This window comes from Crocuta crocuta, unplaced genomic scaffold (assembly GCF_008692635.1).
Source record: "Crocuta crocuta isolate KB4526 unplaced genomic scaffold, BGI_CrCroc_1.0 scaffold113, whole genome shotgun sequence".
Lineage (NCBI taxonomy): Eukaryota > Metazoa > Chordata > Mammalia > Carnivora > Hyaenidae > Crocuta > Crocuta crocuta.
The window spans coordinates 1,756,759-1,775,533 of NW_027530368.1; the positions used below are offsets into that span (position 1 = coordinate 1,756,759).

Consider the following 18,775-nt stretch of genomic DNA (forward strand, 5'->3'; position numbering starts at 1 on the left):
GTACGTAAGTTATATCTCAATAAAGCTGTTAAATATTTAAGTAGGATAAAGAAACGCGGTGCTTCCATCGCACAACAGCACACACTTGTCAGAAGCCAATGTCATGCTCGTTTTCCCAAGCGTAAGAATCATAGGATTCTGTCTCCTGGGGCACTGACTTCTGAGCTTACTCGTTTTCCCGTGTGCCTGCATGACCATCAAGGGCTCAGTGCAGGGATTCATGGAGATGCAGGCTCCTTGCAACGAAGCATTTCGGTTCTACAGAGCCATACATTTTTCTCTGAACAATAAATTGTCCTTGGAGCTTCAAGTGCAGCACAAAAGATGCTTTTTCCAGCACAGTCACTCCATTAAGTTCACCTGAAACTCACTGGGTATATTTAGGGCAGGCCAGAGTGCCAGGATGACTGAATCCTAAATGCCAGATGCTGGACTTTTGGGCTCCTGATTTGCTTTCTCCCTCCCTCCAACTTCCTTTGGCCCAGGCTCTTCAGTTCAAGCATAAAGGTCAGATCGCTCGACGCCCCCGAGCAAAAGTGCTGGGTGGGAAGAGAGACAGGAGCGTCCTGGAGTTGGGGTTCCATTCCCTAGTGCTGGGAACCCACACTGAGTGTCCACCCTCTCCTGAACCCCTCTCCTTCCCTCTCTCATGCCCAGGGCAGGGCTTGGTGGGGAGTCCTGGGAACAACCCCAGCCTGGGCGCGTCAGAGGGAACAAGTGAGTGCACAGGTACATCTGGGTGGTGAAGGAGTCAAGAAAAGCTTCGGCTGTTCTCAGGTGCAAATGGCTCGTCTAGAGGGATGTGCAGCGTGGGCACCCGGAGACACGCGTGGAAATAAACCAACAACTGGATTAGCAGAATAAGCAAAACTTCCACTTTATTTTAGAAGTCTTTAAGATATAAAAGACAATAACTGCAAAGTCGCGGGCTAACCCAAACCATGCACCTGAGTGTCAGAGCACGCTAGGGGTAAAAGGTGATGGAAAGGTACATGACTTGGGATTTTTCCAGCTTTCGAAAGTCAGAGGAACCTGGATCACAGCCAGAGCATCCCAGGACTGGTTACAGATTATTTACAAAGGTGTTTACCTGTGGGACAGAGAACAGCCAGAAGTTAAATTTCACATTTTTAGCACTCTACAACAGTCCATCCACACCGTGTATGTTGCCGAGCCCACAAGGCTCTGTGAGGAAGGAAAAATAGGCATGGGGAGGAAATGGGACCTGCTTAGGGTCATATAGTATCAAGTGGCAGAGCTGGGAACAGAATGCAGAAATTGCATTTCCCTGGTTCTAAAATACCTTTGAGGAGGAAGTTAGCTGGGAAGTCAATTATTTAACAATTATTAGCCCAAAATACTTCAGAGAATAGGGATTATATTTGTGACATGTACAAGCTCCCGCAGGCTTTGGAGTGTGAAATGCCAATTTGAAGCACAAAGCATACGACCATTATACTGAAGTCTGAAGCAAAGGAAATAGTGCAATAAAGGAAAATCACGAGAAGCGGGAGTTAAGGTCCTCCCCACCTTTTTCAGGAGTTCTTCTTGTTTGGTTTCTTTTTCAGAAAAATTATCGTTGACGTCCAATACCAGCACTGGAACGTTCAGCAGAGCCTCAAAGTGGAGCCTATAAGAAGCATGAATGTTTTAGGGGACAGAAAAAAGCAAGCTGAACCAACCTTCACATACTCACCAAGTCTTAATAATCCATAGAAGAGAGATAAAATCACATGGCTTCTCAATGAAATTGCATGTGAATGCAATTTGAAAAAGAGTTTAATAAAGTTGGCCGGAAAGAGGAAGGCTGAGATTTCTCGTTAGTCTTGAGATGGATAGGGTGGCTCAGAGCCCCACATGTTTTAAGTGGACAGCATCCCAAGCCCAAAGGGAGGAAAGACCAAAACTAGGACTGTCAACTTAGTAAGAAGGACAATTTCTCTAAAAATTTTCAGCCCTGAGCTAACTGTATCACTGTCATCGATCACAATGTTCAATCTAGGGTAACATTAAAAAACAAAAAAGCTGGAGAAACAGAATCTAATAAAAAGTCTCTTAGAATATACAGATTACATCTAACATTAAGTTTCTGAGTTGGATACAGAACCACTTGGTACATTCTGAACCTTCTTATGGTGCTGCGTGCTAAACTCATGTTTGGGCAGCTGGCTGTAGGGAGGCAGGTGTCGTGTGGTGCTGCTGCCCTCTTCTCTGCTTACCTGGTTGTCTTGTGAACAAGCCAGGCTTCGTGTTGACTGTGAAGCTGCTCGAGATATGCCAGCTCGATTCCTTTCTCCTCTTCCCTGGCCCTGTGGTGTAGTCTCTCCCAGCAAACCTAAAAGACAATCCCCAGGCCCTGCTGAGCTCCTGTGTTATCCTAGCTGTGATGATGCAGTCCTCAGGGGTTCTCAGACTCAACTCGTGTCTATCCTGAGAACAAGAAGCCATGACTCTGCTTCTACTGTCTGATTTTCTTATTCAGTCACAGGTTAATGGCAGGCTTCACCCACCCGTCTTTTTCCTCCTCTCAATCCCATCCAGGAAGTCCCTAAATTCTCTTTAATCTCTCTCGCCTCTGCCCTAGTCAGGTCCTCATCGCCTCTCACCCGAATGGTGGCAAGAGCCTTCTGGCTCTCTGCTTTCTGGAGGCAGTGAGGTGCATGGAAATAGCACAGGCCTTCAAGTCAGACAATCCAAGATTCAGTTCCTGTCTTTGCCTTGTACTAGTGGTACGATCTCTGTGGGTTTCCCTTTCCTCCCCTCCACTCAACCCACTGGGGGTTGTGAGGACTCACCAAGGTCAGGTGCATCAAGTTCCTGGCCAAAGCTGTTCTCTCCTCTCAGCGAGACCCCTCCACCCACCCTTCCTGAGTGCTGCAAGAGAATGGTGGCGCGTTCCCTGCTGCAAAGACTTCCCGGGCTCCGTGCCGCCTATAGCTATAGAGCCCCAGGCTCAAGGAAGCATGAGGAGCATCATATTTACAAGATGGAACATCTGAAACATGCCTTTCATATCCTTTCATTCAATGACTCTGGAGCAGAATGCAAACTCTGCATAGGTCAAATATAAAACAATGAAGTTAAAAAAAAAAAAGTGAGGCTTCAAGCTAACTCTCCTTCCCTCCTCCCTTTTTCCAGAGAGTGCATGATTCCATTCTGCCTTCATCTACCTGGTAGAAAAGTCTGAAACACACTGGCTCAGAGAATGTCTTCCTCTCCTTTACCTGTCACATGGCCCATCCCCAGTCCTGGCAGGCCCTCCCAGCCCTGCTCATCCTTAGCACCTCCCTGGACTCAGTGCATTAGCCAGATCGGGCTCGTATGACAGGCCACGCTCTTTACCACCTTGAGACTTTTGCCCCAAATGTTTGTTTTGCCTGACTGCTTTCCTTCCTCTCTCCACCTGGCAAACATTTCATCATACAATGTCATCTGTCCTGGGAAGAACAGGTGCAGTAACCCATTGATCTAGGACTACCCTCTTTCAAACACTTAAAAAGCTTTATCCTAAATGCAAACTTTAGCCTCAAATGAAGCACACAATATTCCCAAAGACACAGAGGGTCCTTGCTGTTTCCCTCTCATTCCACCTCTCCTCTAAGGAGATGAAGTCATGTAAACACATTTCATTTATGAGCTTATGTCCAACTTTTCAAACTGATTAACAGAGGCAGATCTGACACGTTAATACTTCTAGCACTTATTCCTTCTGGACAATCTTTCCCCCTAATCAATTATCATCCCAGACTCAGATGAAGTCCTCGTCCTTGGGATTTTATAATTTATTTCGATAGTAAGTAAAACAACATGTAGAACAGTGAATCAGGTGCTAAACCATGAGGTTCAGATCTGTCTTCAGTGGAGCAGTTCAGATAAGGGAGGGAGCAGCTGTGCCCTCCTCCCAGGAGGAGGCTGCGGTTCCCCCCTTCCTTCTGGTACCAGCTCCTGAGCACCGCTCAGAGAGCCGGCACTGTGCCAGGCCCTGGGGAAACACAGGCCGCCGGTGGCATGTCAGCTGTCTCAGGCGACAGAGGAAGGCGTGTGCGGGGAGCTCTGAGAGCACAGCGCTTGGGAGTCAGAGTCCGTCTCGTTCAGGGCTGGGCGCCGCGCCGGCACGGCCAGTGGTCGGTGAGGTATCTGTCGCCTGCTTTCGTTTGCCGTGTGCATTTCTGCCCTAGTCTCCGGGCTCCGTTAGCCTTGTCCTCCCGCTTTCGTCTTCTCCATTTCCACTTCCCTTCACCATGAACCTGCTTTCTTCTTCCTCTACACCCCACTCTTACAGCTGATGGCTTCCCCTTGTTCTCCTCCCTTCCCCGTCACACCGCTTTACACCCCGACTTCTAGCTGCCCAGGTCTCGATACCATGAGCAACCCACGGTTAATTCTGTATACTTTCAGAAATATTCTATGCATATACACATTCTTACCTACACTTTTTTAGAAAAACACCATATCCATAAAAGGTGTCCCACTACATCCTCTGTGCTGGCTTTTCTTCACTTAACAATGTCTTGGAGACTGTTACATCAGTCTTGGAGAGTGTTTTCCTATCTTTTTTATGGCTTTACAGTTTTCCAATGTATAGATAGAACACAATACATTCAACTGATTCCTACTGATGACTACTTGGGTTGTTTCTAATAATCTGCTATTACAAACTCTGCTGTCTTGCCCATGAGCCATTGTGCCCATTTGGGAGCATATTTATGGAATAAATTCCAAGGAGCATGATTAATAGGTTAACTCCTACTTTGAACATTTGGCGGAATTCTTGCTTTACTAGTATGGTTACAGCAATTTTTTTTTAAGTAGGCTTCACACCCAGCACGGAGCCCAGTGCAGGACTTGAACTCATCACAGTAGGATCAAGAACTGAGCTGAGACCAAGAGTCAGATGCTTAATCGACTGAGCCACCCAGGTGCCCGTCAACAAATTCTTTTTTAAAAAAGTCCTATACAAGTAGTGCTTTAGACCTGTGTCTCTTGGTATCAGTCCTCATGGGGAGGACACATCTGAATGTGAGTAAGAAAGCCGGTGTAGCTGCAAACAGCAAGGGCGGATCCTCTTGCCGATTTGCCCCCTTCACCAACCACCCCAGGAAGAGAGGCTGCTTGGACAACTGGACTGTGACTGCTAGTGGGTCTGGCCACTCTGCTTCCCAAGCCCATACCCGGGTGTCATGTGTACCACGCATTTCCGGCACACTATTTCCATGCTGCCGATGGTCCCTGGCAGGGCCTGGCTGGCTGCACTCCCTTCCGGATTCCATGGGGCTAGGTGGGGACACTGAGGCACAGACATTTCTCTTCTGTTTTTTTTTAGGTAGGCTTGCTTGCTTTTTAGAAGTTAGGGCAGGTAGAAAGGAGTGAAACACTCCACTTAGGTCCATCTCACATGCTCTAAACTCAATATTTCCCCAGGACTTTATACAGAGTATTGGGCACTGGCATGGCTTTTCACGCACAGATGTGTTCCCTTCTGTTCCCTTCCCTTGGATACAGCCACCTCTGAATCTCACAGGAGGGGTCAGGGGTGACTCTGGGGAAGGATATCAGCATTCCTGGGTCTCTGGCTCTAAAACTAACAAAAGACCAGCAAAATCCACATCTACTCTTAAAGCTTTTCTGTTTTTTTCTACCATTACATTGCAAGAATCCTTCAAAGCCCCTCATTCTTTTTTTCAACAACCCCCCCTCATTCCACCCCTGCTGAAAGACCTTGGTTAGTCTCTCCACAAAGGTGTGTCACCCGCACCATCACCACCACCACCACCACCACCACCACCACCGTCATCACTTCTCACAGTCATTCCAAGGGCACAAACAAGTGAGGAAGACTCCTGCTGGCCTTTTCTCCAGCTCCCCGCCTATCTTCTGACCCTGCTCGGTCTGCTGCTGGGCCTGCTGCTGTCCACAAGGCTCAGTCCCATCTCTAAAAAGCATGGCCTCTAGTCAGAAGGGAGCTTGCCTCCCAAGATTATGCAGTATATCTGGCATTTGACTTTATATTACATGTCTCAAAAGCTGAGAGTAACACAACTCTCAAAAAATACCTCCAGCCTTGACTCAGAATCCCACTCCAGATGAGCCCTTGGAGACCCCTAGTCTGAGCCACTGGATTTGACAGACAAGGACCCTTCCAGGGGAAAGGTGTCCAGGGGCTGTCCATGGTCGCTGCCAGCCAAAGATTCTCCTCCCTGGTGCTCCTTCCATGACATCACCCTGTTGCATGCTAGGCCAGCACCAGTGTCCAAGTCAGAGAATATAACTTCTGTAGTCCATCTGGACTTACCAGTGGCATCCTCAAGGTTTGAAAGGCAGCTATAAATTACGGTAGTATCAGGGTGAGGTGAGGAGACTCTCCACTGCCTCCCAGCATCCAATTCAGGAAGCCATCAAGACCACCCCAGACTATGATGGATGACCCAGCTGGAGGGAAGGAAAAGCTGAGGCAACAGAGTACACCTGACCCGGTCAGAGGAGCCAATCTGAAAACCCTGGGTGATAAAGACAATGCCCAATTTTCCCCATGCTGTTACTACCCTGAGAGAGTCCCTTTCTATCAGTCATTTGCTTTAGCCATCTACTGCAGAAAGCTTTTGGGAAACAGGGTGCTCGATGCCAGAATGGGAGGGTATTTACCCTCTAATCTCCATGCTCCTGATAATACCCATAACGTAATTTCTCCAACCAGAAAATCAGAGGTTGGAGACTGTCACCTATAGATTTCATACAGCTTGAAGTTCTGCATTACCTGGGGAGTAGCCTGGAGGTAGATGAAGCCATGTAATCTGATCCGGCTGGCAAACTCCTGCAGGAGAAAAGAATGCCAGTCCTGGTAGATATGCCATTCGATGTCACTGAGGGAACCATGTTCAAAAAGATTCTTTGCAAAGATATACCTGGTTGGAAATGTAAGTGGGATTGGGGGAGGGGAGAAGAATGGGAAAGGGAATGAAAGGCAAGAGGGAGAGAAGCAGAAAAATCAATAACCAACTTGTTCCACGTCTGTTCAAACCACTTAACCTTTCTAGCTCCTCATCAATCTTTAAGAAATCTGAATTCTTAACCTAGATCTCCTTCCTTGTCCAACAGTAAGATGGGAAAACAGCATCTAGACTTTAGAAGGCAAAAATCACAGCTCTCCAACAGGATTGATCCACTAGGAGAAAAGGGGCACTGGGAAAGAATATCACTGGTCGCTAGCAATTTTCCCTGCTGGAAACCAGTCAGAACATACAGCATACGGTGCATGAAAACTCAAACTTTTGAGAGTTCTTTATTATCGTAGCAAGCCTCCAAACAAACAGAAAACACCAATCTAGGGCTTCTGAGTCTCCAGGCTATGGAGCCACCTCTCGTATAGCTAACGAGCGGAGAAGGAAACATACCGAAGTGGTGTCAGCTCTGCAGCAGGAAATGCAGGTCTTACTAACTGCAGTCTTACCAAGAGAGTAGACCTTCCCCCAAGCACACACGGGCTCTTCTTTACTTGCTTCCTCTGTCGCTGAGCTTCTGATCCAGGTACAGGAAAGCTAATCTAAGAATCAAGCTAGCTTGCTCCTTGCTTACTTCCACAATGAAAGGAGCATCTGGTAAATAGGAAATCAGGGNACTGAGCTTCTGATCCAGGTACAGCTTGATTCAAGAATCAAGCTAGCTTGCTCCTTGCTTACTTCCACAATGAAAGGAGCATCTGGTAAATAGGAAATCAGGGCTAACAAGAAACCTGCTGCTTCAGAAGGGTCAATTCTGCTTTCAAACCTCAGGCACATCTTGATACAAAACACAATTTACATCCTAAACAGTGAACACCAGTTTCTAAGGCAACGCTTAGCAACTGGCCACTTCTGGGAAAATGAAATTCAGAGTTCTTGTGTACGAATGGCCTAGGGAAGTATACACCACAAAGCTGCAAGTGTTGGCGATTGAGAGAATGAGTGTCACATTCCTGAGTGTGAGCCTGGCCCCAAAATTCCTAAGCTGTGTTACCACGGGCAAGTCATCAAACTCCCTGAGCCCATTTCTGCCTCTACACAAAGAGGTAACGACAGAACTCAACTCAGAATTGTTGTTAGGACTGTCTGTAGTGCAGGTGCTTGGAGGAGTGGCTGTTGCATAGACTTCACGACATCGTAGTTGTTACCATGCCTACATCTTCGCTAGGCCATAAAGAAATGAACCTGGGAGCTCCCAGTGTGGAATGGTCTTGCTGAGGGCAACAGAAAGGTGACTTTTGTAACTCAGTTTCTAAAAAATATTTTCAGCTTCTTCACAATTCAGAAATTAAAATTTTATAAAGAGAAAAGACATATCTTTTACAAGCCCTTTAAGGGGAGGGTCCTCATTTTTCTTGAGGATGAGCACCTATTTCTCCACAGCTAGTGCTGACACGAAGAGAGGGAGAAGGCTAGAGAACAAGTGTAAGGACTTACACTAGAGAACAAGTGTAAGGACTCAGGCATCAGGGTCACTGTTCTAAAACCGCATGCTTTTGTTTCTTTTGACTCAAACAGGAAAGATTTAGGTTTCTTCCTCCCAGTCATCCCCTCTCCCAAACAATCTGTGTTCCTCGTTGGAGACAAACATCACACACACAAGCACGTGTGCAGTCTCAGAGTCCTGTTAGAGTATGCTCACCCTGAAGGAAGGGACTGGGTCTGCCTTGCTCACTGCTGCAGCCCCAGGATCCAGCCTGGTGTCTGAACATATAGGGATTTAATAAATCTGTACTTGGGAATGCAAACTTGTGCAGCCACTGTGGAAAGCAGTATGGAGGTTCCTCAAAAAATTAAAAACAGAACTACCCTACAACCCAGCAACTGCACTACTAGGTATTCATCCAAGGGATACAGATATGCTGTTTTGAAGGGGCACGTGCACCCCAATGTTTACAGCAGCACTATCAACAATAGCCGAAGTACGGAAAGAGCCCAAATGTCCATCGACAGATGAATGGATAAAGTAGATGTGGTATATATATATATATATATACACACACACACACACACACACACACACACACACACACAATGGAAGATTACACACACACAAAGGAGGCAATCAAAAAGAATGAAATCTTGCCATTTGCAACTATGTGGATGGAACTGGAGGGTATTATGCTAAGCAAAAGTACTCAGAGAAAGACAAATACCATATGACTTCACTCATATTAGGACTTTAAGATACAAAACAGATGAACATAAGGGAAGGGTAGCAAAAATAATATAAAAACATAAGACACTCTTAAATATGGAGAACAGAGGGTTACTGGACGGGTTGTGGGGGGGATGGGCTAAATGGATAAGGGGCATTAAGGAATCTAGTCCTGAAATTATTGTTGTACCATATGCTAACTAACTTGGATGTAAATAAAAAAATAAATAATTAATTAATAATAGTAAAAAAAGGAATACCTGGAAAAAAATCTGGGCTGAGCAAATGAATGAATGAATTTTTTCAAAATGTTAATTTATTTTGAGAGATAGAGAGAAAGAGCATGTACGTGAGCAGGGGAAGGGCAGAGGCAGAGGGAGAGAGAGAGAATCTCAAGCAGGCTCTGTGTTGTCAGCACAAAGCCTGATGGGGGACTTGAATCCATGAACTATGAGATCATGACCTGAGCCGAAACCAAGAATTGGATGCCCAATCTACTGAGCCACCCAGGTGCCTCAAATGAATGAGTTCTTTAACTAGGGGAAAGGGGAAAATACATGGATGGATGGATGGATGGATGGATGGATGAAAAGATAGATAGATAGATAGATAGTAGATAGGGGAAAGGGTCTGGGGGTACCTGGGTGCCTCAGTCAGTTGAGTGTCCATTTGACTCTTGATTTAAGCTCAGGTTATAATGCCAGGGTCATGGGAGCAAGCCCCATGTCGGGCTTCACATTGATCGTANTAAGTTACCATCAGTATTAGAATGTATACGGAATTATCTTTTCTATCTCAAAAATGCTCCCTCTGAAGAAAACATCTAGAACATATAGCTGCCTATAGCAAAACCAATTCTCTTCTCTTTCTTTACAAGTAAATGTTAAGATCTTATAGCTTCTAAACAAAGTATTTCTTTTTTCTGAGGGGTCTCTCATAAGCCTACTTCACTATAGGGCTGGAAATCAAAAAACCCATGTTGAATATGTTTCCAAGCAACCAGGGCTATTATATGTAATTCACCTTCCCAGTCCAAGAGGCATGGCTTGGGAAAGGGGAGAGAAAAATATGTAATAGTATTACTTCCCAACAACTGAGAAGAACCAAAATCTAGAGCCCAATTACCTGTAATTCACATATTTAGCTTTTATAAAGGGTAGGCTCTCTTTTTTTTTATTTTAATTTTTGAGAGAGAGAGAACGTAAACGGGGGAGGGCAGAGAGAGAGGGAGACAGAGTATCCAAAGAAAGCTCTAGACTCTGAGCTGTCAGTACAGAGCCCAACATGGGGCTCGAACCCATGAACCACCAGATCATGACCTGAGATGAAGTTGGATACTCAGCTGATTAAGCCACCCAGGTGCCTCTCAGTAGGCTCTCTCTAGGGGTAGAGAAGGAATATGAAGCCCATATCTTGTACTGTTTTGCATATCTTGCATTGTTTTGAGATATTTAAAAAAATTACATGACATTTACAAGTGTACCTGTAGGTTTTCCCCATAGGAGGCTTTATGGAACACTAAGAAGTAGAACTAGTTTGTCTAATTTGGAAGTAAATGAGTGACCATTTCTTACGTCTTAGGTAGTAAAGGGACAATGAAATGCAGCATTTTTCAGGGAGCCTGGGTGGCTCAGTCACTTAAGTGTCCGACTCTTGATTTCAGCTCAGGTCATGACCTCACCATTGTGAGACTAAGCCCCATGCTGGGCTCCTTACTGGGCATGAAGCCTGCTTGGGATTCTTTCTCTCTCTTCCTCTACCACTTGTGCTCTCGCTCTCTCAAAAGAAATAAACTTCAACATTTTTTGAAAAAAAGGACGCATTTTTCAAAGTACAATTTTCAAAAACCACGGCAGCGCGGGGTCTGAGCAAGAAGGGAAACCACACAGTGCCGAGCATGGGGCTCGTGCCCAGCAGAGGGCTCGGGGGCTTACCTGTCACTGTACACGGACCTCTCGAAGATCTGTACCACCTTCTCGGACTGTGACTGTTTCTTGGGAAAGGGCTCCAGCTGTGCTTTCAGGCGGCTCATGAAAGAGCACGTCTGGAATGTGTAGGACCATCGTGCTGGTTCCTGGTACATCATATCCAGCAAGTTTCCAACCCTTTGGGCAGTGTAGGCCTAGAGGGGAAGTTACAGAAGAGGAGAATTTCCTAGAAAGTATGTTTACTTCATGGTGTTTGCTCCCCACCCCCACGGTTTAATAATCAAGGAGGGAAGCAATTACAAAAGTTTCCTTCTAAAAAGATACAATCAGAGCCCCCCATTTATTCCAAGCCACATAAACACGGAAGAGGTTTCCCCACCTGATCAGGAGAGAATCTGCGAGGGAGAGGACATGCCACCCTCAGCACACCAGGGAAGAGCAGAAGCACCACATGCAGCACGAGCGCATTCACCGACTGGTTTGTGGAGTCTGATGACAAGTTCAGTGCCAACCACTGCTTGGAATCAAATCTTTCCACTGTAACACTATGTTGCCTCTCTCTTGAGCTTCCATCCCTGGCTATTTCTTTCTAACACTTCAACCAAGGCAAGGAAGCAGCTGATTATTTGAAAATCCAGCAAACCAACCAAACAGAATTCTCTCTCTCTCTCTCTCTCTCTCTCTCAAAGAACTGTATAAAACAACCAAGCAAGACCTTCCTCCTCCATTCTAGAGGCGTTATGAAACCTATCTGAAGACCTGCTTACTTGGCATGTGCAGGTGGGAACATGGGTCAGATATTCAAGAGCCCTGATTCTTTCCTGAGCTCTGCCACTGACTCAGCACAAAACTGAGTTCTGTGCAAAGCACTTTGGCTCTGCATTCACCCAACCGCTATTAGGGTCTGCATGGTGGAGGCGCTACCTGGGCTCCATGCTGTAAGGGGTATAAGAAAACAAACCTAAGATTTATTTTCAGCGTTCACTATGTTGTTATCTTTAATCTTCACAACAGTTTCATGAAGAGGGCACTATTGTTAGGCTCATTTTCCTGAAAGGCAAGTCTACTCAGAAAGGTTAAGTAACTTATTTATCCAAGGTCTCAAGGTGACTAAGTGAGGATCAGGCTTCCTCTAACTTCATTCTAATGTTTCTCTATAGAAAGACAACCTTGCAAGTAAATGATACATGGAATTTCCACAGATGGAAATGGGGATTAAGAGAGCATTTGGGTGGAGAGAGGGGTTAGATAACCATTAGTCGTCCAGTTTGGCTACGGAGCAACCCTAGCTTACACAGGAGGATCCCAGCCCTTTGAAAGGCTTCACCGGGAGCAACACAGGTAGAGCAGAATGGATCACACCATGTTTTCCCTCCTTTCAATCCTCCAACCTGCAAACAGCCAGCAGTCTCACGAACAGCTCCTGGTTAAGGGCTGGAAGTAGAAGCAGAGGGCTGAACTAGAATCCACTTGAGTCCCTGATGGGGTCACTAGAAACTGTAGAGAGCCCTGGGGTCTGGCACAGTTAGCAGACTGCATGGAAGCCCGCTGGATGGAGTGCACTGCTGTGCGTACAGATGTATTGGTGGACTGGGTGGGAGCTATTCCACTAGCAAGCTTTGGGCTACCAAAGAGGCTGTTCCAGAACAAAAAACTGTACGGGGCCTACACAATTTCTGAAAGAACCCATCTCAGCTACAGAACAAATGCAGACATCCCTTCAAACATATAAACAAAGAGAGAGACAATAATTGGATACAGAAATATTCAGCAATTCAAAAGGAGAAAACCAGTGTGTGCGCTCAGGATAAGCAGCCTCTTAGGAGACAGAGCTGTTGCCAGAAACAAAAGAAAAGAGAAAAATCTCAATGAGGGTTAAGGGATTGCCACATTGATAAAAACAGGCGGTCATAAAAAAAAAAAATAAAAAGGAAAATATGAAAAGAACATTCTTAGAGGAGAAAAACAAAATTGCCCAAACAAAGCACTCAATGAAGACAGTAACTAGCACACTATATACTTACTGCAGTAAACCTGATTAGGGAATCAGCTCAAGAAACTGTCCTTAAACCAAAAGGAAAAAAAAAAAAAAACAAGCCAGAAAATTATGACACAAATGCAGGCTAGAAGGAAGAGCTCCAGTGTACACTGTCTTATATGGTAGGGCACTTTTTGCCGTTCCTGTCTGTGCTCTGGAAAGACAGATCAGGATGTCGCTTGTGTGGATGTCGCTTGAGTTCCGACCTTACAGTTAATATAATTTTGTATCAAACAACTTTCCAAACAAGACTTTTATATCACAACTTTCCAAACTTTTCCAAACAGGTACTCCATAGTACCTGTAGCTCAGACAAAGCTACCTAGGGAAACGATTTTCCTTCTTATGAGACAATAGTCCAACACAGAGAGGGGAAAAGCTACCCCCAACAAAGAGAGGAGCACAGGAAGACCCCTACTCATAAGGTGTGTGTCTCCCTCACATCAGGTTTCACTGTCACTGAGAGTTGCTGTCTAATAGAAACATGTAGTATCTCTAGGTATTAACAGTTTAAACCATGGAACAATTAGAAGTTACAGTAAGAAGGAACTGATCGATAGAAAAGCTAAAACTAAGAACTCAAAGAAAATCTCTGAGATGTGAGACTTTCCACCAGAGAAATTTACTGAGTACCAGAAGAGATTTCATACATATTTATGTATATAGCTTTCATAAACATAAACACACACACACACTCACTCACAGCTGGACCTCTCAGGCCAAAATGTCGACAATTCATTAAAAAAAAACACCCACAAACCTAATGAGGCGGAATCACATAAATTACTTATTAAAAAAAGGATCAGAACTATATAACATACTTCTCAACAACAGAAACTACCTTTTATATTGCAGAGCAAAAAAAAAAAGATATTTTTAGACAAGCAATCACTCAGAAATTATACCACCCACACACCCCGTCTGAAAAACAATCTCTAAAATATATTTCAACCAACTGAAAAATTAAGAAATGGGAAGATGTGGTAATGAGAAAACAGTGGTCAGTGATCAACCAGTAGAACTGAGTGAAATATAATTAAGGAACTATTAATTTAAATGGCTATGAAACTGAATGCCAAACTTCTATCATTAAAAGAGAAATTTCACAATGTAGAAGCAACCAGCATCTACAAAATTTCAGAAAATTTCAACATATCTAGAGAAGAAGGTAAAAAGTAGGAAAGTTTTGTTCTGGTTTGTTTTTCCCCTTCACGGAGACTTGACTAACATTGAAATATAGGTTTAAACATGTACACTTTTATGTTTATATATTTGGGGGGGGGTGCAGAGAAAGGGAGACAGAGGATCCGAAGCAGGCTCTGCACTGACTGCAGAGAGCCCGATACAGGGCTAGAACTCACGAGTCATCAGATCATGACTGGAGCCACAGTCGGATGCTTAACTGACTAAGCCACCCAGGCTCAGTAGCACATGTACATCTTATTTTATTTTTTAAAATATTTTTATTTATTTCTAGGAGAGAGAGAGAGAGAAAGCGTGAACAGGGGAGGGTCAGAGAGAGAGAGGGAGACATAGACTCTGAAATAGGCTCCAGGCTCTGAGCTTGGCAGTCAGCACAGAGCCTGACGCGGGGCTCGAACCCATGAACCGCGAGATCATGACCTAAGCAAAAGTCGGACGCTTAACCGACTAAGCCACCCAGGCGCCCCGCACATGTACATTTTAAATGTAAACGTTTCCACTGTTAGGATAAAAAAGGTAAGTTTCCTATATGAAAGGGGAGAAAAGTGAACAAGAATATTAAATACAGCAAATGGGAAAAATAAGAGATGAAAGCATACAATAAGATGATAGAAGTTAAACATATTTCTACTAAAAGAGAAACATTCCCAGGAAAGGTAAACCCTAACACTGAGTAAAAACTAAAAATCCTATTTGTAAGAAAAATACCTAAAACATGACATGGATTGGTTGAGGCCACAGGGACAGCAAAATCCACCAAATAGATGCAAATAAAAGAAAACAGGTGTGGTAAAACTGTATTTAAAAAAAAAAAAAGGCATGACTGGAGAGGATGTGGAGAAACAGGCACCCTCCTACACTGTTGGTGGGAGTGGAGAAACGGGCACNGTGGGGATGAACACAAGGTGTTATATGGAAATCAACTGGACAATAAACTATTAAAAAATTAAATAAAATATTTTTTAAAAAGGCATGAAATGCTATAAGAGGGGTTTTTATACTAATAAACCAATAAAGACTATACAAAGGAATCATGAACTTCTTTACATGGAATAATAAAGCCCTGAAATCTATAAATATAAGAGTGGAGCCAATTAAAAATACAAGGAGAAATGGACAAAACACAACAAAAGCATAAAACTTTAAAATACGCCTCTCAGAATTTGATATAAAAAGCAGAGCCCAAAAATGAGGGCTTATTTTAAATCACTAATTATTGAATCACTATTATTTTTCACATATCTGAAATTGAGGTACATCTTACAATGCTTAAGTTAAACTTTATGGATATTTTAATTATTCCTTAGAAGTATTACTAAATTGATTACGTGTATTATGATCAATGGCATCTTAGAACTTATAATTTATGTCACATCAAACTCCATACCTTAGAGATAATACATATTCTTAAAAGCCCATGGCACATTTACCAAAATTGGTTATACATAACCATTGGTCATACATAAGCCATGAAGAAAACCTCAATAAGTTCTCCCAACTAGAAACTATAGAAGCCATGTTATCTGACCATAACAAAAAAAAAAAAAGTAAAAAAATAATGCATACACAAAATCTATTCAGGAAATGTAAAATACTTTAAAAGAAATTCTAGGGCAAAGAATAAGTCAAAACTGTAATTACAGACTCTTTGGAAATTTCAGTTAAAATCTTATATGTCAAACTCCAGAAGACAAGGCCAAAGCTTATCCCATGAAAAAAATTTCTAGTTGCAAATGCTTTTATTATTAAGGTAGGAAAAAAGGACAAAGACACAAACTAATCATTTCACCTAAAGCACTTTAAAAATACACAGAAATTCTTAGAAAGAAATGATTAAATTTAAAGCAAAAATTATTAAGGAATTAGAAATCAAGTCCTCACAGAATTAATAAAATCCATTAACTAGGTCTTTAAAAAACAGTAATTATCTTTCAAATCTATCCTTCCCAAAATATTGACACAAATAAGAAACATCAGATGAGAAGCACGTTAATTCTGGATACAAAAGAGTTTAAAGTATTAAAAAAAATACATGTACTAATCTTACACTATTAAATTTGAAAATCTCAATAAAAGGGCAATTTTCTAAGAAAAGAAAATTATCAAAATTGATTCAAGAAGGTAAAAAAAAAATCCCCACCAACTTTGAATAATAATTGAAGAAACAGTTGTCCAGTAACTCTTCCCCGCAAACAGCATTGAATCCCTATTATTTAAAAAATGATTTCTATTGTACCTTCAAAGAATAGATAATTTCTACACTAAAACAGTGTAAAACTTCTCAATTCATAACCCTCATGGTAAAACCTGTCAAAAAAATAGCAATACCAATTAAATACATAAATATACATGCAAAATTTCAAACAACTTATTAGCAAATTAATGGGACAGTGTGCCATGATCAAAAGGGTTCATTCTAGGATGTACAGATGGCACCACTATCAAATCTATTGACTACTACCAAGAGATTAAAAAAAGAAAAACCCCATGGTTATCTCACTAGGTACTAAAAGGGCTTTTGATGAAAATTCAACATGTGATCCTGAGGAAAATGTTACTATCCTAGTAATTAGAAGGCTACTTTTTCCACATGATCTACTGAAACGATTAACAACCACAGAACTGAACACTGATGCATTAGATGTAGTTTCTTTATAAAGACGGAACAAGATAAGGCTGACTACCATCAGTGCTGTTACAGTTAATATTGTTCGGGAACTTCTACCCAATAACAGAAAACAGAAGTATGGATATTGGAGAACTCTTAACTCTTAAAAATGGTCAGTGTTTAGAGAAAACTATTATTTTCTAAAACCTCAAGCAGATAAAGCAAAAAAATAATGTTATGAAAATTAAGTTACATGAGACAAAAGCAACAATTGCTTTCCTTCAAAACTGTAGTAACTAGTTTGAAAAAGATGATGGAAAACAGATCACAGTCACAATAATAAGAAAATATATAACCACTCAGGGATAAAATAAATAAGAATACTACTGGGGCACCTGGGTGGCTCAGCTGGTTAAGCGTCCAACTTCGGCTCAGGTCATGTTCTCATGGTTCATGGGTTTGTGGGTTCAAGCCCTGCGTCGGGCTCTGTTCTGACAGCTAGCTCAGAGCCTGGAGCCTGCTTTGGATTCTGTGTCTCCCTCTCTCTCTGATCCTCCCTTGCTCATGCTCTCTCTTTCCCTCTCTCTCTCTCAGAAATAAATAAAAACATTAAAAAATAAAAAAAAATACTACTATGAGAAGTAAACAATGACATGGGGAAAATTAGCCTCCTATAACTTAAAAAAAATTTTTTTTAATGTTTTATTTATTTCTGAGAGAGAGAGACAGCGTGAACAGGGGAGGGTCAGAGAGAGAGACACACAAAGAATCTGAAGGAGGCTCCAGGCTCTGAGCTAGCTGTCAGCACAGAGAGTTCGACGTGGGGCTCGAACCCATGAACTGTGAGATCATGACCTGAGCCGAAGTCGGACGCTTAACTGAATGAGCCACCCAGGCACCCTGACCTCCTATAACTTTTAAAGTCACACAGAGAGCAAAATAAAACCATAAAAGTAAGAGATAGAAATGCAGGCACAGATTTTTACAATCTTGGATTGAGGTCTTTTTAAACGTTAACATCAAAGGCAGTAATTACAAAAAGATTTTACTACATAAAAACATAAAAGCATTATATTGCAAAACACATCATATATAAAGATAAAAGAAAAATGACAAATGGGGAAAGTACCAGCAATATAGGACAGAGTTAAGATACTTAACATACAGTGACTTCTCATGAAGCCATTACAAAAAGGTGAAGATCTCAGTAGGAAAAAGAAAAGCAAGAGGTCTGAACAGGTAATTCACTAAAGCATAGTAATCAATGACATAAAAAACATTAAAAAAGATGTTGAATTCATCAAAGAAATGTAAAACAAAGTAACACACCACTTTCTTGTACCTCATATTAGAAAAGATGAAAACCAGTAATACCCAGTGTTGCCAGAAGTATGGGGAAAGCAGTACAACTTTTCTGTAGGAAAATTTTGTAAACTATAACAAGTGTCAACAAGATGTATGATTTTTGGACATCAAAATTCCAATTGTAGGGGCGCCTGGGTGGCTCAGTCGGTTAAGCATCCAACTTCAGCTCAGGTCATGATCTCAAGGCTTGTGGGTTTGAGCCCCACGTCAGGCTCTGTGCTGACAGCTCAGAGCTTGGAGGCTGCTTCAGATTCTGTATCTCTCTCTGACCCTCCCCTGCTCACGCTGTCTCTCTCTTTCTCTCAAAAATTATTAAAAAAATCCAATTGTAGATTATCCTAAGGAAACACAAAAGTGCACAAAATTTAGCTATTAAAAAGAAAGATGTGGGGCGCCTGGGTGGCTTAGTCGGTTAAGCGTCCGACTTTCGCTTGGGTCATGATCTCGCGGTTCGTGGGTTCGAGCCCCGCGTTGGGC

General features: G+C 42.7%; 1 protein-coding gene across 3 annotated transcripts in view; it reads right to left on the bottom strand.

The window, feature by feature from the left end:
- Positions 1–852: 852 nt before the first annotated feature.
- DGUOK (deoxyguanosine kinase) overlaps positions 853–18,775 on the bottom strand; it is a 31,047-nt gene continuing 13,124 nt past the window's right edge. For all 3 annotated transcript variants that reach the window (XM_077766267.1, XM_077766269.1, XM_077766268.1), the window contains 5 exons: positions 11,091–11,278; positions 6,755–6,902; positions 2,220–2,335; positions 1,531–1,630; positions 853–1,090 (listed from right to left, as the gene is read on the bottom strand). In XM_077766267.1, coding sequence (XP_077622393.1) covers positions 1,064–1,090; positions 1,531–1,630; positions 2,220–2,335; positions 6,755–6,902; positions 11,091–11,278 — 579 coding nt within the window. In that variant the 3' untranslated portion in view covers positions 853–1,063. The remainder of the gene's footprint in view (positions 1,091–1,530; positions 1,631–2,219; positions 2,336–6,754; positions 6,903–11,090; positions 11,279–18,775) is intronic.